We start from the raw sequence: 27,081 nt of genomic DNA, 5'->3' as shown, positions 1-27,081 counted from the left end.
TTTCTGTTTGTAGGTTCTTGAGTACCTTGATGGTTGGTTGCTGTTGCAGCAGTTTTTTCAGACTGTTCTGTGTTCTCGATATTGTCCACTGGGGGTCGATCTTCTATGATAGTTATGGTTGGATAAATTGAGCGAGAGGTTGATTTTGGGTCATTAATAGGACCATTTGCTACACAAAGGGAGCTCACACCCTAAACACACTTTCAGAGTAATCGTCAAATCCCAGCTCATACGCTTTTACCGGATTGGTACAGAACCCTCGGACGTAGAACCAGTAAAAACAACACTTTCTCAGAGATTAAAGAAACGGGGATACAGTAGATCTTTCCTGCGATCCATTAAAGTAGAGGTCACTCAAAACGTTGGTTTGTGGAGGGGTGGGGGAAACATGGAGGAGGACAACTTAGAAATTGTCCCACTCATCAGTGCGTTTTCTTCATCTGCCACAAAAATGAAAAACCAATTTCAAAAAGCGGCTACAAACAACAGAGTCCTTCTCGAACTCCAGGGTCCTCTCAGCGTACCGAAAAGGAAAACATTTTAAAGATCTTTTAGTTCATGCTGCAATGAAAGGGAAACCCAAACCCAGGAATAAAAACTTCCAAATGATAACATACATCAAGAATAGAGTTGCAGATATGGAGGCCCCAATAACAGATTGGAGTCATCTAATGTGGTCTAAGTTATTGAGTGCAGAATCTGCAAAAAACTATATATGGGACAAACACCAAAACACCCTGTCTCAAAGACTCAAACTACATCTGTACTACATTGATCATGGAAAGAAAAACACTGAATTATACACACACTTCACCCACCACAACAAGGAAAACCTGATCATAGCGGGACTTGAGAGTAGGTTGAGTTGGACAATGGCTCAAAGGACCAGAATAGAAAAATGGTGGATAAAGCACCTAAAAACAATCAATCCCAATGGTTTCAATGAAATTTACCATTAAAAGCTTTCTTTGAGTTGCTGGGATCTTTACTTACCACCATGTTCTGGCATCTACATGAAAATAAGGAAGACATATATATACTTCTTTATATATACTTTCTACTTACCTTTCAGGCCCTCTTGTCCCACCTGAGAAAAAAAACAATAAAGCGAAATAAACTCATACTTACCTTCTTCTGCCTCTGACAGCAACCTTAAAATAACAACAAGGTGACTTACCCTCCTGGATTCTTTATCATGAAGGTGGAGATGACAACCTTTCTTATCAGTCCTCACCCTGTGTCAGCTCCTTTCTATCTCTATTTAAAACCTGAAATAGAAAATCAAAAAGAGTTGTGCATGCCCGTGCAATGTATGTCTATCTTGACAATACTATTTTAAACATCTTTTTAACCCTTTCCTAACCCTACAGTTGGAGACTTCACCAGATTCAAATGAATCTTTCAGCTGTCGAGGCGATGAATGGCAGGAAATGGTATTCACTGAAATTTCACCTCTGATTTCCGTGTCCAAATTATGTTTCCTAAAGTCTCTGGACTGTTTTCCATTAAGGTGAACTTGGAAACTAACTGACAACAGAACTATTGATTACAGGTGGCACATAAAGATTGGTCCATAAACTCAATAACAATAAATATCTGACAAACCCTGGAGATGTGGAGATTCTTTTCTTTCTGTGCTGCCAAAGAATTACAATAACAGTTATCATGTTAGATGCACAAAAAGTGGAGTTCCTCTGCTGCCAGAAATCCAATCTGATGGAGAGGAAGATAAGGGGGGGTGCTTAGGGAGAGGCTGCTGGGTGGGGGAGGGGGCCTCATCTAACGTGTATGAACATTAGGATTACAGGGGGACAGTCCAAACAGCCTGCTGTGTGCCTTTCCCTGCTGTTACATCACAGTGTTCATGGGAGCTCCTTCACTGAGCAGAGAGGGCAGAGGGAGACAACTGCAGGATCTGCCTTCAGGAGCACTGAACACAGACACTAAAGATAACCGTTTGCTTTGCAGGCACAGGTTTACCCTGGACACAGAAAATGTAAATACAAAGTGTACTACATATTCTGTAGTGTATCATTAATTCAGCAAGACATGTTGAGCTAGCACAGCAGCCCATCCTCACTCTCCTACAGCGCCCCCTCCTCCCCCCACAGACAGCGCAAAAACAGCTCAGTAAATTATACGAGCATTACCTGCAAGATGGCGTTCTGTGGCGTTCTGCTGTCAGCACCTCGGACAGCTCTGACAAGACTCCAAACTGAACGTTTGCTTTGATTTCTATTTATTTACAGAGGAGGTCACGTGTCTGATCGAGCTCTCACATGACGTGGATGCTGCCAGGTGTCGTGTGAGGCTGTGCTGCAGTAAGAGGAAAACGGCATTTTGTCTGGATCTACAGCTTTAGAACACGACTTTTTAGGTCAGCAACGATAAACGCCTCGGAGTAAAAGAGGAAAATTAAAAAGGCTACGATCAGCCTCTAACTGCTTTGATTTTTCTCCACTGGAGGAGCGCGCATGTCTCGGTCCTCCATACGAGGAGAAATGGAGCGACGCGCTGGGGAAACACCGGGGGCTGGTTCAAAGAGAAAGGAAGCCGTGTTCATGAAATAGAGTTTCCCAGATTTTTTCCCTCCGAGCTCCACTTCTATTTCTCTCCGCTGACGAAGATGTTGCTGCTGCTGGTGACGGTGACCTCGCTGCTTTTCAGCTCCGGCTTTTCCCTCGGCTCTCATTTCAGCCCAGGTGAGCCGACATTCCGTTGATGTGAGCCTCGTTGTGATGATGTTTATGTTCTGCTATACTTAAGACATTTTGTCCTGGGATGAAAACCCAGGTGAACGCCTACACATTAGCCAGCGTTACCTAAAACGTATACAAATGATGTAATCTGCAGGAGTTACGTGTGTTAGCGCGCGTGTGAGATTTAGATTCTTTTTAAGAATAAAGACACTTTATGCGACCTATGAGTGAATCGGGCCAGCTGAGGTGAGAGTACAGAAGTGAAGGTAAATGGTGAAAAGGAATAGTGGGAAGCGTACTGTGATGGGGCAAAAGGATGTAATTGCAGTTATTAAATCTACAGTTCAAGAAGGAGAAGAGGACTGAGGGTGCTGGTGAATCAGGAGAGATTGCCAACATTGTCTAAGCATTGCCATGAAATATTCAGAAATTACAGCAAAAACAAATGCCAGTTTGTATAGTGCTGTATAATCAACTACAAGCTTGTCACTCAGGTGGTTGCCATGGCAACCGTTAGGCGCAGCTGTCTATTGCTTTCCATTTAAATAAGTGGATTTAAAAGTGGCTAAGCAATTTCAAGAGTGATGCAGATTTGTCACCTCAGTGTTATTGTGGATTGTTTTCAAAATCAACATACAATGCATGCTTGAAAAACAGAAACACTTAAAATTCACATCCCTTTAAATATACTTCAGCTGGTCTATTGTTTTTTCTTACTGCACTCCTGCACTTTTCAACACATTTAAACTGAGTAGTGATCTCCTGTCCTCCTCTTCTCTGTTAGACTGAGCACCATGGTAATAATCTCTAATTCCTAACAAGAATACACATGACCAATGTTTAAACTGAACAATACTTGGATCCCAGTTAAATCTTTGAGATGTCATAATCCCCCATGGCATCATTCATTTTTTGTAAACTGACACAAATCCAAGAATCACACAATATAGACCACAGCCTTTTGAAATACAAGTGGGTGCAAGCATAAGCTCAATCAGCTCCACCAATAAAAGTTTTTGCAGCTTAAATACAGAGAGCAGATTCCTGGAGTGGAAATTTATTGGTCCAGCCTCTGTTACTTGTTAATGCAATAAAGTAATCTACTTACATTTTTCAAACAATTCAGCACTTTGACAGCAAAGGTTTTTATGCTTCAGAAGGCCTAACCAAAACACACATGAACTGGTTTATTTCGTAGCGCTTATTCATGTCCCTATCACCAATAAACAGTGCTTCTTGTGAGAACGAGCTCTTCTGAAGTACTGGTTATTTCAGGAAAGACAGAGTTGAATAAAATGTTTGGATGCTTGTGCTTCATTTCAACACATCTCAGTAAACCATTTGAGTCATTCTCTCCCTTCATTCAGTTTATTTGTTACCTTTGTGCTGATTTTGAAAGCTCTTCAGGTTGCAGACATTAGCTGCTGCATGAACTTTAAATGGAACTCTTTCCCATTCTCTCAAAAACTTATAAAGCCAACAATTATAGGTTAATGTATTTATATATTTGTTATCATATAAATAAATATAATGTCCTTCAACAAAGACTAGTTCAATTAGGAGAATCTAGGAAGAGAATAAAAGAAGAGTATTTCCCCATCACAAAGATGAGCTACTGAAATATTGTCAGTCTTACGTGCTTGAACTCTGCAGGGAGATGGATTAGGGTTTGGCTGATAGAAAGATGTCTGCCCTGAGACCCTTGTGGAGTCCACACTCTGGTGGTGGAGCTGTTTGCTAATGATGCTGACGAAAATGCTTCAAGACTTGGTGACTGTTGGAATGTGGAGGACTGCATATATCAATGATATAATTATAAAGGAATAGAAAGTTATGGAAGAGAGCCATGATGTGATAGATTCAAAATGAGGGAGTGTAGCAGTGCCATGTGACAAGGTGATGAGATTAGCTGAGAACTTCAGGACCAACAATGAAATGACTAACAGAAAAGTAACCTGAAAAGAAGAAGGAGCAGAAGCTGTGACTTCCTCTGATGCCAACCCTTCATAGCTGCTGAGCAGGCGTGCTGAAGGGATTACATCACAGCTCAGCAAAGGTAGGGCATAATATCAGTAGCAGAAGAGGGGGTAGTCTTTACTGGCAGTGCTGGCAGGTTTGACTGATTCCAAGGTTATCTATTTCACATTTAGTAGTGGGCTCCTAGCTGCGTACACAATGGTACACTGTTAATTGTTCAGATCCAAATAAGAAACATATGTGAAGATGCATTGTGGAGCATTTTCTCTCCAGGCTATCACTAAACGACCAAGTCTGAGTGCTGGAGGACACAAGGAAGGAGCTGGAGGAGCAGGTAAACCCAGGGGACAGGATGTTTGGTTCTACAGAGCTGCAGGCAGGGTGTCTGTGGATCTTAACCCTCATACACTGAAAAATGCAGCTACAATCAAAGCAGAGAAGGAGTGAAAAACCCACTCAGAAGGTTGCATCATTTGAAAGTTGGTATGCCCGATGTTGATGTTTTGAGAGAGAGAGCGAGAGAAGCTTGCAGAATAAATAATTTACAGTTGGCAAGCTGAAGAGACAAGGGTAGAAAGCTGTGACGACAAACTGGATTTCATCCAATTTAAGTAATTTCATCCTCTTCTAAAAGCCTCTTTCTCCGATCTGCCCCTCAAAGCTTCCTGTTAGAAACAACTCCCCAATACTCACACCGATGTGAACACATGGGTTTGCGTTCGCGTGAAAATCCAGCAGCAGGATTTTTTCTGCTTCTGTAGATCAGCTTGTTTAGAATATTATCACTCTGGTATTGAAAAGCTCAGTGTCTTAAGTGAGACTGCTGCAGACAGACCTCTGATAGCTAATGGTACTGAGAGTGTGTGTGTGTGTGTGTGTGTGTGTGTGTGCGCGCGTGTGTGCATGTGTGCGGGCATGCGTGCGTTAGGAAGAATAATAGCCTCTGATAGTGTCTGCACAAAACTGTTTTTTTTAGATGGAAAACAAATGCCTTGCACTTACTCGTCTCCGCTTTTTGTTGGCCTCCTGTATGAATGAAAAAAACGTAACCCTATGTGGCAGCTGTTGCTCAGTTGGTAGGTCGAGAGGTAGATACCCATCTCCTGCGAGCAACATGTTCGATGTGTCCTTGGGCAAGACACTGAACCCTGAAATGCTCCCCCTGCTGTACCAGGGGCGTATGAATGTGTATGAACAGGATTAGTTACTTGTGATAGATAGATAGATAGATAGATAGATAGATAGATAGATAGATAGATAGATAGATAGATAGATAGATACTTTATTGATCCCGAGGGAAATTCAAGGCATCCAGTAGCAGTATACAGACAGGCAAGACATTAGTTACAATACACACCCGCTGTCCCCCCTCCCTCTGTATACAATAATCCCCCAAACAAGATTTAGCAGCCCCTATGTGACTATGAGTGAACATAATTACAGGTTAAACCTGTGCAGTTAGCATTAGCATTAGACTTAAACATATATAGCATAATGTACATAACCTGTGAAGGAGAGAAAAACATGTGCTGATTAAAAGAGACCTGTAAACAGTTAAAGAGCCTTAGAAACAAAGTGCTGACCTTCTAGAAACTAGTTCCATGTGCATGTACAGAGGTGTTTGAGGTAGTGCCAGAGGTGTGAGTACAGTCATTAAACAGTCAATGCAGGGATGCAGACTGGGCCATTAAAGTGCTCAGCAACATAAAGGAGCAGTGATTAGCATTAAGTGTCCTAGACAATAACCTGAAACCAGGAGTGATTAGGGTGATTATCATTAAAGTACCCAACTATTGAGGAGCAGATTAGCATTAAGTGTTGAAGACAATAGAGTGAAACTTGACCTAGTTAGGGTGATCATGTCAACCATTACAGATGTAGCTAAACACAACAGTAGGATGAAACCAGACATGATTTGGGTGATTATCATTAAAGTGACCAGTGCTCAGTAAGGTGACTATCAATATGCATTACAGTGTCCAACTGGAGGCTGACTCTGAGGTCAGCAGTGCAGATGAGGAGTGAGAAAAGAAGTGAAAAATGAATCCAGGGTTCACCGTGTGCTTCTTCCCTGCCGTGACAGTGAAGTGTTGTACAGTCTGATAGTCAGTACACATAAAATTCAGCCATCAGTGTGTGAAGGAGTCAGAAGAATAGAAAAGCGCTATATAAGATCACGTCCATTTACCATTTTACCAGATGTAAACAAAAAGATTATTTCTGTTTATTGAGCGTTCACAGCAAAGTAGCTCACTACTTGGTGTCTGCTGTTCAGAGTCTCTAAGCTGATGAGAATTATTGATCATTTAAACGTGATCGGGAATACACACATCTTACGTTACTGACTTTTCTCTGGTGTTTCAATGTTTTATATCACAAATGAACTTATTACATCACTAAATGTTATGCTCTGCTGAGTTCATATGAAATAAACCTGGATTATGATGATTGTCTTCTGAAGCTTGAATAAAGTTTTCACAGGAACAAGGGTCAAACTTCTATGTTTTATATTTTAACTACCTCATTGACCGTCTTTCATAACTATCTGACTCATGCAGCAAGTTTCAGGCTGTAGCTAGGGTTAGGGTTTTCTGAAACATTGTCTCTGCAGTGTGGTGTACTTGAGCAAGGTTTACTGTAGCTTGTCTCTCCCTTCCTGCCTGTTGGTCCTGTAGCTTTGACTAATGGAAAGGATGATGGAGTTTGACAGCAGTCACATGTTTGGATCTCCTCCATCTTGCAGGTCTGATCTGTGTCTGTAGCTCCTGATGAGGGCAACTAATCTCCTCATAAGGTGGTGTGCAATTAGAGACATGGTTATATTGTTGACAAAATACACAGCAGCCTTAATATACTTTCCTCTGAGATAGTTGAAAAAGATTTGGAAAAGGAGGAATGTGAGTGTTCTCCTGTATAAAACAGCTGAGTGGTTGTTACAGCACCATGGACAGCTCCCACTGGGAACGCAAACAGCAGGAGAGAAAGCCAACCGTAAAGTCTTCACATTATTTCTTTTGTATATATAGAAAACAGAATAAATACTCAAAGGCAGAGTAGTTTGTAATAACCCCCAATTACAGGTGTGTGAAGGTGTGTTTGTCACTTGCTAAAGCATGTTGTGGGGTCCATTTACATAAAGAATTTGTATTTTCAAATCTATGTACAGTTAGCATTTTAAAAGGCTTGGCTCCAACCTGTTAGTGCGAGTTTGTCTGTTACCGAGCCACGAGCTCTGTAAGGTCCACCAAAATAGATTGCATACATAACTGCACTGTACCCTTTCACTTCTCAGCCTTTGGGCAGGCAGCGTTCTCTCTTAAAGCCATCACACAATGGAATACTATTCCAGACAAAATAAAAACTTGAGTCGTTTGGTAGCTTCCAATCTAATCTAAAAAATCACCTAAAAAACTCTCAAGAATACACTCACTAATTTCATCAGTCATTTACTCTATCATTTTTTCATCTCACAAATGTTTCTCTCGTCTCCTCATGGGGCTGATAATGTGTGTGTGTGTGTGTGCGCGTGTGTGCACAAGGGACATTTCATGTATATATTGCTATTTGTTACTTGCTGTGTAATGTATGTTTTCATGTTGTTTTGTTACCTGCCGAAGGGACTGCAGATGTAAATTAGCCTAAGGCTAACTCTGGTGCAATGCATCAAATGGTTGCATTTATGTTTTAATTGCACATGGTCCCTTACAAATAAAGTTGAATTGAATTGAATTAAAGTAAATAACAATGAAGGTTTTTTAAGAGACTGTTATGTCTTGCTGTTTCAGGTGCATGCCCATATTTTCATATCAGATTGCTGAGCGGAGTAACCTTCACCTGTATCTGAAGCCAGAGTTGACAGGTGGAGTTTAGGGGTGTAAGCATGGAGGTACGCCATGATCCAGAACAAATACAAAGCCGGCCTCAATGATTTGTGTTCTCCTTGAATTATTTATTATTAAAAAGCAGTTCATCAACAATTCAGTTAGTGTTTCTAAAGCCACATAATGTAGCTTACACAGTTAGCATCTTTAATTTATTTATTGGTTTATTTTTATGTTACATGATGCTCCTGAGCGGACAACATGTATGGGAAAGTGAGGTAGTTATACACACGCATCACGTAGGCACAGGGCATAATCAGCAGACTGAAGAAGAAGACAGGCCTGCCATAAAAGTTTGAACTGATCACAACGTTTCCCCCAAAGGTCTTACTAAAGAAGACCTCTGGTCTATGTTCTTCCTAATATTGGAAGAAATCTTAAGAGGAAAGAAGGGTGAGGGTTGACATAGTCTCTGACCAGAGCTTATGAGAGTGCTTGAGGCTAAACTTGCTTATAACAAATCACTTTGGTTATTACTCATGTTGGTGAACTGCAGCTTTCTTCTCGTTCTCCTGCTGCTGCATTTTTGGTAGATCAGCAGAATCAAAGAACATCTTTATCACTATTATACACTCATGATCTTGTGTCATCATAAAACATTTAAAATCCCGGGTCATTATTCATCAAAGTCTCAGATGAGCATCCTTGAATATAGCCTGTAGTTCAAATAACTTGCTCTGAGAGATAGCATTTCCTTTATTACTCTGCTTCGCTGAGTAATTATGAGTGTATGCAAGAAGTGTTTTTTATTCCTAGTTCTATTTTAGTAAACAACAAATCATTTGGCTCATACGTCATACAATGCTGGAGAGACTGTCAGGATCTTAGCTCTGTTTGCACATACAATAGCATATTGTACTCAAGAACAGAAGTCAACAGATGAGTAATCTGCTGCTCTGACCGACTGTGCAGTTTCAATCAGTACATCAGGTACTTCATTCTGTTTGATCTGCTCATCCTCTTTGGGTTTCCCTTCTCTATTACTCCTTTAACTTTCACTCTCAATATCACTCTCTTTCCTTCAACGCCTCTCTATCTATGAAGTGTACTCTGAAGGTGCTCCCAGCCCCCGCAGTATCACAGCATGCCTGCTAAGCATGTGATTTAGGGGGATTCATCGCTTGCCACACTAGCCTGGCTGAAAAATGGGGCAGTTGGCTCAAAATGCTGAAAGGGAGAGAAGGACAGAGAGCAAGAGGGGTAATGTCAGCTGAGGATCAGTTTGATGGTGACAGAAGAGCAAATCTGAACCTCCTCATATTGGAAGAAGCAGTAAATTGAAATTGAAGATGTTATATTCTCCCAGTTCAGCTGATCTCTCTAAGCAACAAATGCCCATGCATCTACATCCATCCACTTCTGTCTACATCCATCCAACCATCCATCTACATCTATCCAAACATCCATCTACATCCACATGTCTGCATCACAGGGTGAGATGCAATAAGCATAAAAAAAATTACCAACAGAAAGCTTTTAAGCCTTGCTGAAAATTGGGTTAGTCACTGGGCTCCTTAGATTTGCACCTTCATCTGAAAACTGTTTAGCAGTCATTAGGCCAAAACCATCATTCCCTTCTTGTCTAAATATTCTAATTTATTGTTAAAACAAATGGCAAAGGGGCAGGTGGTAAAGTTGAGGCTTTTTAAAAAAGGTGACATCATAGTGGCTAACATTACTTCTATAGGTTTATAAATTTAGCATGTAACTGAAATAATGTTTTATCTACATCCTAACAGTTGACACCTGGATTCAAACTCATGTTAATTTGATGTTAACCTGGTGTTATCTGGCCATTAATGTTTAAGTAAGCTGGTGTTAACGTGGCATCAATGTGTCTTGGTTGATCTTAAGCTCGGGCACCTTAATTTGACAGAGTCCGAAGCATGAACAGGAATGTAGTGTGACAAACCCCCGCTAATCCTGACATTATTCTAAAAGGAACTCTTAAAATACCACACATCCGATATTCCTCTAATACAGGCGATACTCCCTTGGAGTGTTTCTATGGCAACACATCCTAGCAATGATGTCATTCATTCCAAGTTAATTGACCACTTTGACCATTTTGACCATTCAAAGCCAGAGCACTGGTTGCAAAGAAAGAGAGAAAGAGGAGGGAGAAAACAAGTCTCTTTCTCTCACTTGCTCAAACAGGCTGCGACATATTAACACGTGAGCAGTCAGTATTGACACGTGAAGTAGCTTCTGCTGGAGGAGTTTGTCTGTTTTTATATAACAGTGTCAGTTTTTATGTGTACAGCAGTACTGTGTTAGTGTTAAAACTCTAAAAATAAATCATGTACTCAGCCATATAGCCATTTTACATGAAGTCACACATTCCAATGATGCAGCCTGAAAACCAAGAGTGTCTCCATGGCAACTGTGATAAGCAGCACAAAACAAGGGGGCACTTTGGAGCTGGTCTGCTTCCTGTGATCTTCCATAATGACAGAGGACACACATCTGAAACCTGGCAGGCAATGCTGCACAGCCACAGAGAGTAAAACAAAGTGTAACAATAGTTCTACAAATCCCGAACGCTAACTGACATTGCTTAAAGCACTGAATATTCCCTTTGTTCATGTGCAGTTTGAGTATGTGTACCAACAATGCCACTTGTGATCCCTAGATTACCTGAGAGAGGCTATATCTTCCAGTATCATCCAGGGTTCTGTTCCTACACAATCTTCTCACAGGAGCACAAGGATTCTGAGTGACAGAACGCTCTGGTGGTCATTTGGGATTCATAGAAGCATAGTTAAAGTTATAATTGTTGTTCTATGAATCCTAAATGACCGCTAGATGGTGGTGCTTAAAGCGCGTGATGACTTACACCAGCAAAGTCTCAAGGAATCTCCACATCTACTTCATTGAGCAGAATCAGATCTCTGGAAAGAGGGTCCCCCCTAGTGGATGGGGAGTGGCAACATTTACTCTATAGAACCTGGAGAATGTGCCCGGCGATGCCCATCAGGCAGCAGACCATATGTTCCCCTGGGATACCTCTCAGAGCATCCCACAATGTGAAAACACTCCTGGTAGAGTGGCAGTTCATGCCGAATGGCAGGGAAGGTTATTTGTCTCATATGCATGCCCGATAACCTTTCCACAGTCCAGTGGGAAAGGCACAGTTTGGAGAGAGGGCAACCGTTATCAGGGCCAACATAACACAGAAAGAGCTGCGCCAAATGCTTGCAGTAACTGCAACATAGGCTTTCAGGGCCCAAACTGGACACAAAAGTTCTGGCTTTCCCCCATTCTCTCCTAGTGGTGAGGTTAAACTGTGAAAGCTGTACAAGCTGGTTTAAGTGGGAACATGCTAGCACTTATGGGAGAGTGTGAGAGACTGTGCAGCAGAGACAACCATATCATTGCTGGCCAGAAGGGGGCCACCAGAAATATCCTGTGACCCTCTTGAAGCACTCTTTGAAGTGTTACTGAAATCACAGGAAGTGGCGGAAAGGTATACAGAAGACCCTCTGACCTCTAGTATGAGACTTGTTTTATGACGGTTACACTCTGAGTTTATTATAGTTTAAATATTAACGTGAATGTAGACTTGCTAAAGTTGCCATTTAGCTGTTTTCAGGGAAAGTAACCAGGCAGGAACGCTGTGAATCCCATCATCCCACATAAACAGTCATATTAACATGGAGACAACAGAGCAGAGGAGATGATGGAAAACAAAGGAGTGACATTCATTTTGATGTGTGGGGAGCTCAGTGGGAGGGATGTAACTGCATGCTGCTTCTCTCCATGTTGTGACCTTTAAACGCATCACTATCTCGCCATGTGGCCACAGACGTTCTGCAAACATACAGACTTACTGTTTGTCTGTCTGTGTGAATGTTTGCCCTTTTTTTTTGAATACTTTGTTTATTCACTTTTTAAACGTGAAAAAACACAAGAACATTCACAAACATATACATAAAAAAAAAATTCATATATATATACAAACAAATAAAAAATATTATAAAAATAAATACAAATAAAATACAAATAAAATAATAGTAATAATAATGATAAAATAAAATAGTGGAGAGTTAAAACACTAATGTGTGTACAGTCCATGTATTGCAGTCAGAGTCGTGCATATCCAACATACACCTGGAATCAGTCTTTTGAAGCTCCAGGCCGAGGCACCTGTGTTTTAAAATGTTCAACAAAAGAACCCAAATCTTAATAAATGTGTTGTTATTGTCAGATAAGCCAAAACTTATCTCTTCTAGATATAAACAGGACATCATGTCATTCAACCAATGATGGAAAGAGGGAGGAGTGGCAGACTTCCTGTCCCTCAGGATGAGTCTCTTTGCAGTAACCATGACAAACATCATGGATTGCTGTGTTGCCTGAGAGCAGTTAAAGCATCAGTTTTTACTGTTTCGTTATATATATCACGGTACAACTGAAAGATCTTAGACCAAAAATCATTGAGCATGTGGCCTAAAGTACCATCATTCATTTAAATTTAAATTTAAATGTTTGCCCTTTTTGTGTGAATCTTACCTGTCAAAGATTCCCAGTGAGGACTTACAGGGTTAGTGGTTAGACCCGTATCCTTTATCACGTCATTTCTTAAGGGGGGGTTTGTGTTCAAGTTCTCTTTAAGGTATTATTGATGGACTTGTGATTAAATATCTGATTAAAATTTTGTTTTTCTTTTCAAAGGTGAACTCTGGTTAAGTCAAAATGTCTCTCACCAAAATATTAATTTCCTTCTTTTCCCTTCATGGGTCTTTTTGTCCTGATATAAGAGATTGTCGTCTTAAGTTTAGGCCTCTCTGGTGTTGGAGGCCGATTGTTCTTTGTCCTTGCATGGTGCCTGCAAGCATTACAACAGCATTTGGAATAGGCTAAAAAGGATTTGGGGAAGCAGTAACCATGGTAACCAGTAGTTTTATAGACTGTTCTTGAGTCAGACGCTGTTGCAGTTGAGAGATAACATTTGCTGATGTTTACCTTTAGATCTGTGATAAGCCGAATGTGCGGCACAGTAGCTGTCTGTCTGTCTATCTGTCTGTCTGTGTCTGTCAATTAAAGCCTATACATGTCTGTAATTATCATGTGGATGAACTATTCATCATGTTCTCCTGCTGGTATTTTTTTTATTTATTTTTTTCATTATATTTTTAGGGCTTTTTCGGCCTTTATTGAGAGAGAGAGAGAGAGAGAGAGAGAGAGAGAGAGAGAGAGAGAGTGGATAGTGCAGGAAATCAGGGAGAGAGAGAGGGGAATGACATGCGGGAAACCTCGAACCTGGGCCGCCCGCGTGAGGACTATAGCCTCGATACATGGTGACGCATGCGCTGCCACTGCGCTACAGGCGCCCCCTGCTGGTATTTTTTTAGCAGATTGATTGTCTCTATGACCCCTCTCCTTTTTTCATCTGAGTTTGTAACAACATCTTACAGCTAGCTCTTAGTAGGTGTTACATCTTCTGTAGGACGGTTGTCATGGTGATGGCATTATAAAGGTGTGCTAGGTTGGAGGATGAGGAGCAAAGCGTTGAAGCGGCTGTTTGTTGTCGTCACTATGTTCTCAGTGATCGATTACATTCCTCAGGAATTTTTGATGCCTCTGTGTGGACTCCTTTAGTTTTTTCATGAGCCCAGGTCACGTCAGGGTTAGGGTTAGAGTTAAACGACCTTCTGTTGTAGTGGCAGATAGATGTCACTGTAGTTAACGCACACTAGCTAAAGACTTCAGGGTTTAGTTCTCCCCTTGTCATACAGCTTTGTCAGATCGTACAAACATTAACGTTTGTTTTTCTGGATAAACATCACTGAACAAAAATTATTTTAGACGTTCGTCTGTGACCCTCAGATTGGTCATATGGGGTTTGTTCAGACTGCTGCCCAAATCTGATTTTTCCCCAAATCTGATCAGAATCCGATCTAACTGACTGACTGTCCACATTACAAATTGCAAGTGACCAGATCTGATCTGCCTGTTATATCTTGACATGGTTTGATCCACATTGGTCTCTATGGTAACAGGTTACACCCAGGAAATACAACAGCATAATGGATCACAGAGAAGTGTGATTTATTTCTGATGCAAACAATCTCAAAGTGCAGTCTGTCCTACGTTTGTTTGATTCTTGCTGTTTTCTTTCACTGACCAAAGTCAACTTCGGGCCTGCTGGATCTACTTCGTTGTTATTTTTCGATGGTGTCGCATTGACCCCAAAGACACATTAAAGTGACTGAGACTTTCCGATTGAGTTGGACCTGTAGGAATCAGATTTTAATTAGATTTGAAACCACCTCCGTATGTGGTTTGGGTTAAAAAATGTGATCTTTTGTGTTTAGATTGGAGAAAAAACAAACATTTAAATATGTTTTGGGTAATCTCTGTCAATGCTGAGAAGGTCAATTAGGATCACCCTAACCCAGCAGGTAGTTATCACAAGGTAAGTTGAAGACTGAATGCCGGGCCTTCAGCTTGTTAAAGTTTATATTGGATACATTGACATTTACTTGTTTAGTTTATGAGTTATTATAATCTTTGATTGATTTCTGCACCAACGAAACATGTGAACAAGTTGTTTTGGAATAATAAATCTTTTGGCTAACAAGTCTGAGACATTAGTGTTCTTCTTGACGGGTTGGAAAGTGAGTGGCTAGAAACATGTACACATTACAGATACTTTGTATTTAACATATATATATGTGTGTGTGTGCGAGTGTGTGTGTGTGTGTGTGTGTGTGTGTGTGTGTATAAAGCTATGTTCACTGCATTTGTCCCTGCTTAAAAAAACGATAAAATCAAAATTGTAGGTCCATTGTTTTCTGTCTGTCGTTGTGTTTTCTGCTGATCGTGGGGTTCATTGATTTGTTTGAGTCATAGTCTGGTTGTTCCTGCCAGGTTATCATGAACCAGCCAATCACCTGCAGGTTCTGCCTCCGTATTTAGAGACGTGATGTCAGATAACAATTGATCTTCTCAGCAAACCCTCGACAAAAAGTGTTTGTTTCCAAGCTCTTCCCAGGTCTTCTTCCAGGTCCGTCTTCTATCATAAGTGTGTGTCAGAACTTTTTACAAATGAACCCAGAAAAGACTGAAGTGAGGTCAGAGGTCAGCGCTCTTCTTGACTCCATGTCCTTAAGAACAACAAATCATTAATTTCTGTTGCACTCTTTCCTTAAGCTTTGTTTAATGTATTTCTGTTTTTATGTTTCTAAAGCACTGTGAACTGCCTTGTGTCTGAACAGCGCTATATAAATAAACTTGCCTTGCCATAAGTGGCAGTAAAGTTTCTTTTTCCCTCCTCTGACAGGTATTATTACAGAGTCCACAGTCACTTTGTCATTCTGCTGGTGTTTTATGTATCTAACTGAAAATCAGATATGCTGCAGCTACCTCGCCAAACTTCAGCCAGCTCCATCTCTGTACGTGCAGAACAAACACGTGAGCTTGTCAGGTAGACTCAGCTCAGTGTGCTCACGACTAGAGTTTCTGCTTCTGCCTGCGGAGAGACTCGGAGCTGCTGCTCTTCAGCTCCACAGTTTCTGTGTGGAGCTCTGAGGAGATTCTCTTGGGGGAAACGCTGCAGAGTACACAGCCTCCACTTGTTCTTCCTCACATCCTTTCTTTTCTGCTCTCGACTCCTCATGCTTGCTCCCTTTTCATCATTTAGTCATCAGGATGTGCTTTATCTCTCTGTCACGGGAGGCTAAAAATGATCCTCTCCTCTGAGTAGCTGAGAGCTCTATGCTACTCGAGCTGCTAGCATCACAGGATGAAAGGAGAGAGAAAAAAGAGAGACGACCAAAGAAAGCTCATAAATCCACGTTGTTGTTTTTACTGTACATAGGCTGACGTGTTTTGTGGTTGGGAGTGTATTTAACGAGAAGGGACATGTCCCTGTGGACATAACGACCTTTAACAGGACACATTTGTCTCTTTTTTCTTGGCTCATTACAGCTGACAGGAGAGACAAGTCTTTTTATTTCATTAAGATTAGCAGTCAATGCTATTGATTTTACTCAGCCAGGCCAGAAAACACACGCACATGGTGTTTATTTTGTCCTTTTCCTCTTTTCCCTCTCTTCTCTTCTCAACAAACTGCAGTACTAACAGTTTTCAGCAGCTGCCCACGCTCCTCCTCTCTGCGATTGGATAGCTCCAGCGGAAGAGAAATCTCTTCTTGTTTGAGGTGAAGGAGAGAAAACCTAATTTGAGAAAAGTTAGTTCTCTTTTTACGGAATTATTGGAAAAGCAGGAAGAATGATCGGAGTCTTCTACAGTTACCAATAAGAATAATAATACACAAAGTGCTCTCTTTAGTAGAGTATTCACTGTGCGAAAGAAAGAATCTCCTTAAGTGTGATTACTGCAGCTCTGCTTCTTGGGTCCAGGAACAGAATCAGAAGCTGGATCAGGATTTGGATGCATGGACTGTTTCTCAGGATTCTGTCTCTTAATGAGAAGGATATGTATATAAAGTGTGTGAGCTGCATGTAGACCTCTTATATGAACCTTGAACCTTACACACCCGCCCCAACCTCCCCCTCCAGCTGTTGGTGGCTGATGGACTTTGAACAACCCACAACAGAGCCACAATCTGCTCTGCCTGCCAGATTACGCCCCTGATAATTGAAGCGTCATTAAATTGGAATCTTCTTCTACACTGTCTTGAAGCGGTCCTTGATTTTTTTGGAGCGCTGGCTTTTTCCGCCTCATTCTCACACTTAACTTCATATTGCATCGTTTCATTCTCTTTATGTTCTTTTTAACTCCAGTGCTGGTTTGAATATAGGCCGCCCCAGACCGGGACTCCAAGTTCCAAAAGGGCAGGGCAGAGGATCCTGTATTTAATTGTGTTCTTTTAAAATATGTTACTGTTTTCATCTTCATTCAGCCAGACGGTCTTTTAAACGTCAGCGTTCAAACACTGTCCAACAAAGAGCCCGGTACGCTCTCTGGGCAAATGTGTGTGTGTGTGTGTGTGTGTGTGTGTGTGTGTGTGTGTGTGTGTGTGTGTGTGTGCGAGTGTGTGTGTGCGAGTGTGTGTGTGTGTGTGTGTGTGTGTGTGTGTGTGTGTGTGTGTGTGTGTGTGTGTGTGTGTGTGTGTGTGTGTGTGTGTGCGAGTGTGTGTGTGCGAGTGTGTGTGTGTGTGTGTGTGTGTGTGTGTGTGTGTGTGTGTGTGTGTGTGTGTGTGTGTGTGTGTGTGTGCGAGTGTGTGTGTGTGTGTGTGTGTGTGTGTGTGTGTGTGTGTGTGTGTGTGTGTGTGTGCGAGTGTGTGTGTGTGTGTGTGCGAGTGTGTGTGTGTGTGCGAGTGTGTGTGTGTGTGTGTGTGTGTGTGTGTGTGTGCGAGTGTGTGTGTGCGAGTGTGTGTGTGTGTGTGTATGTGTGCGAGTGTGTATGTGTGTGTGTGTGTGTGTGTGTGTGCGAGTGTGTGTGTGCGAGTGTGTATGTGTGTGTGTGTGTGTGTGTGTGTGTGTGCGAGTGTGTGTGTGCGAGTGTGTATGTGTGTGTGTGTGTGTGTGTGCGAGTGTGTGTGTGTGAGTGTGTATGTGCGAGTGTGTGTGTGTGCGAGTGTGTGTGTGTGTGTATGTGCGAGTGTGTGTGTGTGTGTGTGTGCGAGTGTGTGTGTGCGAGTGTGTATGTGCGAGTGTGTGTGTGTGCGAGTGTGTGTGTGTGTGTGTGTGTGTGTGTGTGCGAGTGTGTATGTGCGAGTGTGTGTGTGTGTGTGCGAGTGTGTGTGTGCGAGTGTGTGTGTGTGTGTGTGTGTGTGTGTGCGAGTGTGTATGTGCGAGTGTGTGTGTGCGAGTGTGTGTGTGTGTGTGTGCGAGTGTGTGTGTGTGTGTGTGTGTGTGTGTGTGTGCGAGTGTGTGTGTGCGAGTGTGTATGTGCGAGTGTGTGTGTGTGTGTGTGTGTGTGTGTGTGCGAGTGTGTGTGTGCGAGTGTGTATGTGCGAGTGTGTGTGTGTGTGTGTGTGTGTGCGAGTGTGTATGTGTGTGTGTGTGTGTGTGTGTGTGTGTGTGCATGTGCAAGGCTGTTGGCAGAAATCAGTGTGTGACAGATTTAGAGCTGCTGCACTACTGCATGGTTGTCCTTCCAATCTGTTTCCGTGGTAACCGTTGCATCTTTTCGCATCGCAGATGAGAGAAATAAATCTGCTGCTCAAAAAGCCCCCCAACAAGAGAAATGTGGGAACAAGATATTATTTGTCAGATTGGAGAGCAGGCATGTGGCACAGATGGATAATTGGAACCATCAAGGTCTAAAGGTTCTTTACTGATTTAGAACGTGACTCTGAGAGTGAGGAGCCTGAGGAAGAACTCAGAGGAGGAAATGTGTACATACTATAACTGCTGTTGTAGTATGTACCGTCCCTGACATTTCCATTTTATTTATTTTTTTACACACACACACACACACAGTGAACTTAACCGCCCACCCTCATGCCTACCTAAAAAAAAGAAGAAAAAAAAAAGGAAAATATGGAGAACACCTAGATTAGCATAAAGAGAATACAACATCTGACACTTGCATGTCCAACAAACATAAAATCCATTAAGGTGAAAAAATAAATACGGAATAATAGAAGAGAAATAAATGAATATCATACCCAGTGTTGTTAATGAGTGGACATACTGAGACTTGCACGAGGAGGAGTACAGGAGTTGCTGCTAGGTTGTATTAGGCAGAACTTTAAGTCTATCCAAATATGTCAACACCGGATCCCAGGTGGAGAAGAATTTATCTCTAGAACCTCTGAGAGAGTATTTTATCTTTTCCAACTGTATGAACTGTATGAGGTCACTTAACCACATAGATACTTTAGGCGGTTTTCTGGATTTCCAATGCAGAAGTATTCTCCTCCGTGCAAGCAACGTTGTAAAAGCGATTATATTTTCATGTCCTTTTGGTATTGTATCATGTCTACTGTCTATAACACCGAATATAGCTGCTGCTGCACTGGGTTGCATATCAATATTAAGTGCCTTTGAAAGTGTTTCAAAGATAGTGGACTCATAGGGAGCTAAAACTGGGCATGACCAAAACATGTGGGTTAAGTCGGCTGGGGCGTTATTACATCTATCACATCTTGCAGTGACATTAGGGTATATTTTAGACAGCTTTGGAGAAGTGAGCACGGTGCACAACCTTGGACTGTATTATGCTTAGCTTTACACATGAGGAGCTGTCATTTACTCTTTGCAGGGCGCTATTCCACATGTCCTCCTCCATGTCCTCCCCCAGTTCACTCACCCAGTCCTCTCTGATTTTTACAAGGGTGTTGTTTACAAGATAAGTTATACAGTCAGTAATCCTTGAAATTAGTCTTTTTTTGTTAAAAGAAAAGTCTAACATATCGTCTCTGTGAGCTATTTGTAACCAGCAGATGGCACTATTTGCTTTTGGCTTGTCTTGTTTGAGACAGTAACTGAACAAGAGTGACTTGCAGACAGTTGGGAGTAAGGACTTGAATTTAAGAATTTAGCTTTTTTCAAAACGTTAAGGAAGACGCAAGGCGGGATGTAGCGTGTAAAACGAGCCAGGCAGGGTTTGTGTATTTACTTGACTTCATATTTTAATTCTAATCAAATGTGTTTTTGTAAAACGTTATCAGAAAATGATTTATTTCTCGACTGAACAAGCTAAAAATAAAGAAGTAAAGAAGATAAAGAAAGAAATAAAGATAAATAAAAGAAATAAATTCAGAAAAATTAAGAAACAGAAAGTTGAAATAGACAAATCATTTTAATTATCCGTTTATAATCACTGGATGTTTTGGACATGTTTAACTGCGATGTGTTTCCTCACTTCACTAAATGTTGGAGCTGCTTGCTGATGAGGTCGTGCTTGTGTTTGCAGCAGAAGGGGATAAATTAGTGTTTCTTTGGCCTGGTTTCTGAACAGAGCTGGGAGGTTGTTCACAGCAGCCAGTGATGTTTCTACACATTTCATGATGCTGAGCTTAAAATCAAATGCATGATTGTCTCAAAATTTAAAGATGAGCCTCTCTGTGATTGATCACAAATTATGCCTTGAATGCATACATGCTTTAATATGCATTTGATCACATCCATGAGTCTTCTTCTGCTTCCGCTAACATCATTTGTTTTAACTTTATCCTGCAGATGGCGCTCCACTGAGTGAGTTGTCGTGGTCATCATCCCTGGCTGTGGTGGCCATCTCCTTCTCGTGTCTCTTCACCTTTGTCTTCCTCATGCTGGCTTGTCTCTGCTGCAAGAAAGGCAGACTCGGCTTCAAGGTGGGCCTTTTGTTTAAGTACAGAAGCATAAAACATAAAAGAAATAAAAGGCACCCTGATACATGAGCATGGAGAGAATCTCTGTAGCTTGCTGCTCCTATAGAAACACTCCTCAGACATCTATAATACTCAGAACATGAGGACAGTCTTTAACTAAGATTTGGAAAGGGAAGTTGGTGAAAAAGCAGACAGTGACTATAAAACAATGAGAGGCCGCTTGATATGCAGCTTTTCAGGACCATCTTCAGTTGTTTACTGAGCAGCAGGCTGAAATGGGTCAAGGCAGCAGAGAAAAGAGGTCACGAAGGAAGGCAGGGAGTGTGTGTGCGCTATAGTATTTCTAGTTGTATGTATACATTTACTAGGACTTAAATAGTACGTATGCACGCGTGTGATTCACCCCTACTGGTTGGAATGCTGATTTCCTCAGGTTTCTTCTAAAACAACTGTCCATGGAATAATTCTGTGAGGCCAAACCAACACATTTGCAGGCAGATTTTTAAATGTTAAATGTTCTTCACATCTGCTTGTGTGTGTGGGGCGTCTGAAAGTGGTTAAAGAGTCATACATTTGTTTCCATCCCAAAAGAGAATGAACACTCTCTGATGTTAGGACAATCTAACACACTGAAGAGATACCTGTAATGCACCAATCATCTCCTGTGACTCACATTCCTGCACTTTTCAAACTGTATAATTCTTCAACGTATTAATTTATGTTGATTCATTTTGAAGGCAATGAACTGCATTTAAGAGGAAAGATATCCAATCCAACTTTATTTGACTAAGCACTTTAAAACAACCACAGCTGACCAAAATGCTGTACATTAAAATAAAAATGAAACATGAGTCAAGGTACTATATAAAATATATAGCTTACTCGATTTCAAAGACCAAGGAGAAGTGATGGATTTTAAGAAGGGATTTAAAAACAGATAGAGAAGAGACCTGTTTAAGATGCTGAGGCAGATTGTTCCACAGCATTCGAGCTGCTACAGCAGGACGGTCCCCTCTGAGCTTCGGTTTAGTTTTTGGCACCCTTGTGGGCGTGTAAGGATGTAGAAGCTCAGAGAGGTAGGGCGGGGAAAGAACATTTAGAGATCTAAAAGCAAATAAAAGAATTTTAAAATGGATCCTCAATTGCACATGCAACCAGTGGAGGGAGGCTGAAATGGGGGAAATGTGGTCGTGTTTACATGTGCCAGTTAAAAGACTTGCAGCTGCATTTTCTACCATCTGGAGATGGAGGGCCCACTAACCCCCACATACAAAGCATTACAGTAATCCAGCCGAGTGGTAACAAAAGCGTGGATTACTATCTCAAAGTGCTGCTTCTAAAGAATTGGCTTTATTTGGGCTGCCTCAAATGGAAAAAGCTTGATTTTACAACAGCCTGATCTGACTGTCGAGCTTAAACTCAGGATCCACTTTAAGCCCTAGGTTTGAGATGGACTGCTTGGTATACTGGGACAAGGAACCAAGATCTAAGATCTACAGGAGGGGTCCCAGTGGTACTGAACCAAGTGGAAGCAAATAGAGAGAGAAAAGGAGAGGGCCTAGAACTGAGCCCAGTGGGACTCTACACAAGAGAGGAGCAGAGCAGGATAAAAAGTCACCAAGGCAGACAGAGAAAGTTCCATCAGCCAAGTATGACCTGAACCAATCCAGTGCTGTGCCCCTGATGCCCAGCCAATGCTCCAAAGGAGAGATCAGGAGGTCATGAGCCACAGTGTCAAATGCAGCAGTTAAGTCTAAATGAACAAGGACAACACAGTCACCAGAGTCTATAAGAGCTGTTTTGGTGTTGTGCAGAGAGAGAGAGACAGAGACAGAGACAGAGGGAGACAGAGACAGAGACAGAGAGAGAGAGAGACAGAGAGAGAGAGAGAGACAGAGACAGAGACAGAGACAGAGACAGAGAGAGACAGAGACAGAGACAGAGGGAGACAGAGATAGAGAGAGAGACAGAGACAGAGAGAGACAGAGACAGAGACAGAGAGAGAGAGAGACAGAGACAGAGACAGAGAGAGAGACAGAGACAGAGACAGAGAGAGAGACAGAGACAGAGACAGAGACAGAGACAGAGACAGATCCCAAGCTGGGAAATTGTGGAAAGTGCAGAAATGTTTCTTTTGCTGGAAAATTAAGTATTATTGCCTGCGGAAACATTTCCATCATCATATTGTTCTGCCTGCACCCACATTCCTCCTTATTTTAAATTCTTCTCTGTGAAGGCATGGTAAGGAACAGAAATGTGTGCGGATGTTACATAACATCCTGTTTGCTCTCTGGAAACCTCTGTGTGTTTGTACATGGCATCTCGAGCTGTTGAAGGCTGCATCAAAGGAATTGTCATTATTCAAAATATGCTGTATCATTGGGGTGATGGACCACCCAGCTGGGATGTGTCAGGGTGTGTCTGAGTGAGGGGCCAGGATTGGAGGAGGGTGGAAAAAGGGCACAAGGGCGTGAGGAAGGGCATACCCATGAGCCCTCCATGCATCCGGCCTCAGGGCCCATCTGGAACTAGACACAGCCTCTCCCAGAGCCGGAAGAAGGGATTTCACCAGAGGAGAAGACGAGAGGGAAAAGCTCTCTGGGATTTACAGACTGAGGATGAACTTCCTCCTCTCCCTGTTAAAAGGGTGAGTTTGCACTTCAGCAGTTTCAAAAAAGAAAATTGTGGTTGTGACCAATTCTGCCAGTTTCAACATTTTTGAAAATGTGTGAGAACAACAAAAATACAAGCAGGTCATGAAAAAGCTGGGGAACTTCCCACTCATGGTGAGCATCCCCCTTCAGTGTGTCATGTTCTTTCTTTTTTTTTAACCCATATGTTTATTAGTTTTTCAAGCTTTACGTTTACAATACATACACAAAATTCCACTTTTGAAAGCTTCATAATCATCTGTTGCATAGAAAAAAGCTATACAAAACAAAAATGAACATGGAACTTCTCTGCAAATTGTAAGCTTACACATATAATGATAATGGGGGACCATAATCACATCAAAATTGGGTATATGTGCAGAAATATCCCCTATTCACCTTTTTTAATCAAACATCTTGTTACCCTATAGAGAAAGTACAAAATAGATCCTTGCTGGAGACCACCTTCTTTCAAATAAGTCCATAGACAAGTTGAGCGTCGCTGTTATTTTTTCCATCGTGTATACCTCAATGAGTCGTTCCTTACATTGCTCAATAGTAGCGGGTAGTGGCTTAAGCCAAGACACAATTATCAGTTTTTTGCCACCATAGCAAGGATTCTGAACAGATTTTGTCTTTACAACCAAAGTCGTAAGGAAGCACACTTAAAACAAAGATCAGCGGGTCCCTTCTTATATTTACTTGCAAAATTTTACAAATTTCTGCTCGAATCCTGTCCCAAAATCCTACTAATTTAGGACAATCCCAAAAAATGTGTGTGATCACCTATTTTCCTACATTTCTTCCAACAAAATTAATTGTAGTCTTGGAAATAATCGATGGGGTTTTAAAAAAATTGGAGGTTGACTTTCCAGATAAATTCTTTCCATGTTGGACTACAGGTCAATTTGTGTCCATCTTCACACACTTGTTCCCAGATATGATCTTCAATTACAATGTTACATTTCCAGTTCCCACTTCTCCTTTACTTCAAGAGTGCCCACAGAAAATATTGTCAGCAAACCTTTAAATATTTGTGATACAATTTGTTCACATTTTTCTTTTTCATGATCTTAATGAAAAAAAGTTCTAATTCCGAAGGCTGGAGTGCAAGAAGGAGCATCATGGCCACCAGGCTGTGGTGTGTTCACTGACCAGGCTGTGGTGTGTTCACTGACCAGGCTGTGGTGTGTTCACTGACCAGGCTGTGGTGTGTTCACTGACCAGGCTGTGGTGTGTTCACTGACCAGACTGTGGTGTGTTCACTGACCAGACTGTGGTGTGTTCACTGACCAGGCTGTGGTGTGTTCACTGACCAGACTGTGGTGTGTTCACTGACCAGACTGTGGTGTGTTCACTGACCAGACTGTGGTGTGTTCACTGACTGGTGTGTGTTTGTCTGTTTGGTGTGTGTGTGTTTGTAGCTGTGTGTGTTTGAAGCTGTGTTTGTAGCTGTGTGTGTGTGTAGCTGTGTGTGTGTGTAGCTGTGTGTGTGTGTAGCTGTGTGTGTTTGAAGCTGTGTGTGTAGCTGTGTGTGTTTGTAGCTGTGTGTGTGTGTAGCTGTGTGTGTGTGTAGCTGTGTGTGTGTGTAGCTGTGTGTGTGTGTAGCTGTGTGTGTGTAGCTGTGTGTGTTTGTAGCTGTGTGTGTGTGTAGCTGTGTGTGTTTGTAGCTGTGTGTGTTTGTAGCTGTGTGTGTGTGTAGCTGTGTGTGTTTGTAGCTGTGTGTGTTTGTAGCTGTGTGTGTGTGTAGCTGTGTGTGTGTGTAGCTGTGTGTGTTTGTAGCTGTGTGTGTGTTTGAAGCTGTGTGTGTTTGTAGCTGTGTGTGTGTAGCTGTGTGTGTGTTTGTAGCTGTGTGTGTTTGAAGCTGTGTGTGTGTGTAGCTGTGTGTGTGTGTAGCTGTGTGTGTGTTTGAAGCTGTGTGTGTGTGTAGCTGTGTGTGTGTTTGAAGCTGTGTGTGTGTGTAGCTGTGTGTGTTTGAAGCTGTGTGTAGCTGTGTGTGTTTGAAGCTGTGTGTGTGTGTAGCTGTGTGTGTTTGTAGCTGTGTGTGTGTAGCTGTGTGTGTGTTTGTAGCTGTGTGTGTTTGTAGCAGTGTGTGTGTGTAGCTGTGTGTGTGTGTAGCTGTGTGTGTGTGTTTGAAGCTGTGTGTGTGTAGCTGTGTGTTTGAAGCTGTGTGTGTAGCTGTGTGTGTTTGTAGCAGTGTGTGTGTGTAGCTGTGTGTGTGTGTAGCTGTGTGTGTGTTTGAAGCTGTGTGTAGCTGTGTGTGTGTTTGTAGCTGTGTGTGTGTTTGAAGCTGTGTGTGTGTGTAGCTGTGTGTGTGTTTGAAGCTGTGTGTGTGTAGCTGTGTGTTTGAAGCTGTGTGTGTAGCTGTGTGTGTTTGTAGCTGTGTGTTTGAAGCTGTGTGTGTGTGTAGCTGTGTGTGTGTTTGAAGCTGTGTGTGTGTAGCTGTGTGTTTGAAGCTGTGTGTGTAGCTGTGTGTGTTTGTAGCTGTGTGTGTGTTTGTAGCTGTGTGTGTGTTTGAAGCTGTGTGTGTGTGTAGCTGTGTGTTTGAAGCTGTGTGTGTAGCTGTGTGTGTTTGTAGCTGTGTGTGTGTGTAGCTGTGAGTGTGTGTAGCTGTGTGTGTTTGTAGCTGTGTGTGTAGCTGTGTGTGTTTGTAGCTGTGTGTGTGTAGCTGTGTGTGTGTTTGTAGCTGTGTGTGTGCAGCTGTGTGTGTGTGTAGCTGTGTGTGTGTGCAGCTGTGTGTGTGTGTTTGAAGCTGTGTGTTTGTAGCGGTGTGTATGTGTTTGTAGCTGTGTGTATGTGTGTGTGTTTGTCTGTTTGGTGTGTTGTGGGGAGGGGGCCTGCCCTGCAGATGTTGGTTGGCTTTTAGTAGAGTGAGTGATGTCACATGTATAGTATGTGAGACCCCCTCCCCCCTTATTTCTTCCTCCCTAATATTTTAGTGGGAGCTGAGTTTCTGTGAACTGGGAGAGGCTCCTCCCTCTTCCTGTCCCCTGTCTTGTCTTTTCTCTCCCTTCGTCGCTCCGTCCTAAGCAGATCGTGGGACACTCAGTGATCGGCTTCATCGTTGTCTTCCTCCGCTCGACACCAGGCCTTCCTACCTCTGCACCAGCCGCTCCTCCTGTAGCCCTCATTTAAACTGGGGGCCACGGTGTGTGTGTGTGTGTGTGGTTTTGGTGTGTGTGTGTGAGAAAGATTCCGGCCTCACCTGAAGAGGAAAGGTAAGCTACAGATGATGAGGTCTGTATTGCTCATTTCACCAGTAAAGGGCGGCTGATTGGCTGTAATATAATCAGATGTAAAGGGCGGCTGATTGGCTGTAATATAAGCAGATGTAAAGGGCGATGAAGGGATAAATATTCTTCTACTTCTTTATGTCCAAATGTTCATGAAGGAAAAGTTCGAGGTGTGACAGGTGGACGGGGTCCATCAGGTCATCATATCTTTTATTTGTCTTATTTGAGACTGCTAACATCATGCAAGAAACCATTGTTCTCTGTCTGTGTGTGTGTGTGTGTGTGTGTGTGTGTGTGTGTGTGTGTGTTTGTGTGTGAGTGAAACCACATGTTGGAGGGGAGGGCGAGCAGGGCCGTGTGAAAATCTGGATCTGAGGCAGAGGAAGGGCGTGCAGCACTCGTTGTGTATGT

At 42.2% G+C, this 27,081-nt stretch overlaps 1 protein-coding gene across 3 annotated transcripts in view; it reads left to right on the top strand.

Moving 5' to 3' along the window:
* Positions 1-2,198: 2,198 nt before the first annotated feature.
* aatkb (apoptosis-associated tyrosine kinase b) overlaps positions 2,199-27,081 on the top strand; it is a 40,409-nt gene continuing 15,526 nt past the window's right edge. Inside the window, exons 1-2 of one of the 3 annotated variants that reach the window (XM_079334217.1) lie at positions 2,199-2,702; positions 20,656-20,789. In XM_079334217.1, the coding sequence (XP_079190343.1) occupies positions 2,627-2,702; positions 20,656-20,789 (210 nt within the window). In that variant the 5' untranslated portion in view covers positions 2,199-2,626. Of the gene's footprint in view, positions 2,703-20,655; positions 20,790-26,487; positions 26,656-27,081 lie in introns of those variants that run through there. The other 2 variants (XM_079334216.1, XM_079334218.1) reach the window with 2 other exon arrangements.

Source organism: Symphodus melops, assembly GCF_947650265.1.
Source record: "Symphodus melops genome assembly, chromosome: 21".
In the NCBI taxonomy this organism is placed as follows: Eukaryota; Metazoa; Chordata; class Actinopteri; order Labriformes; family Labridae; genus Symphodus; species Symphodus melops.
This window is presented reverse-complemented; position numbering and strand designations above follow the sequence as displayed.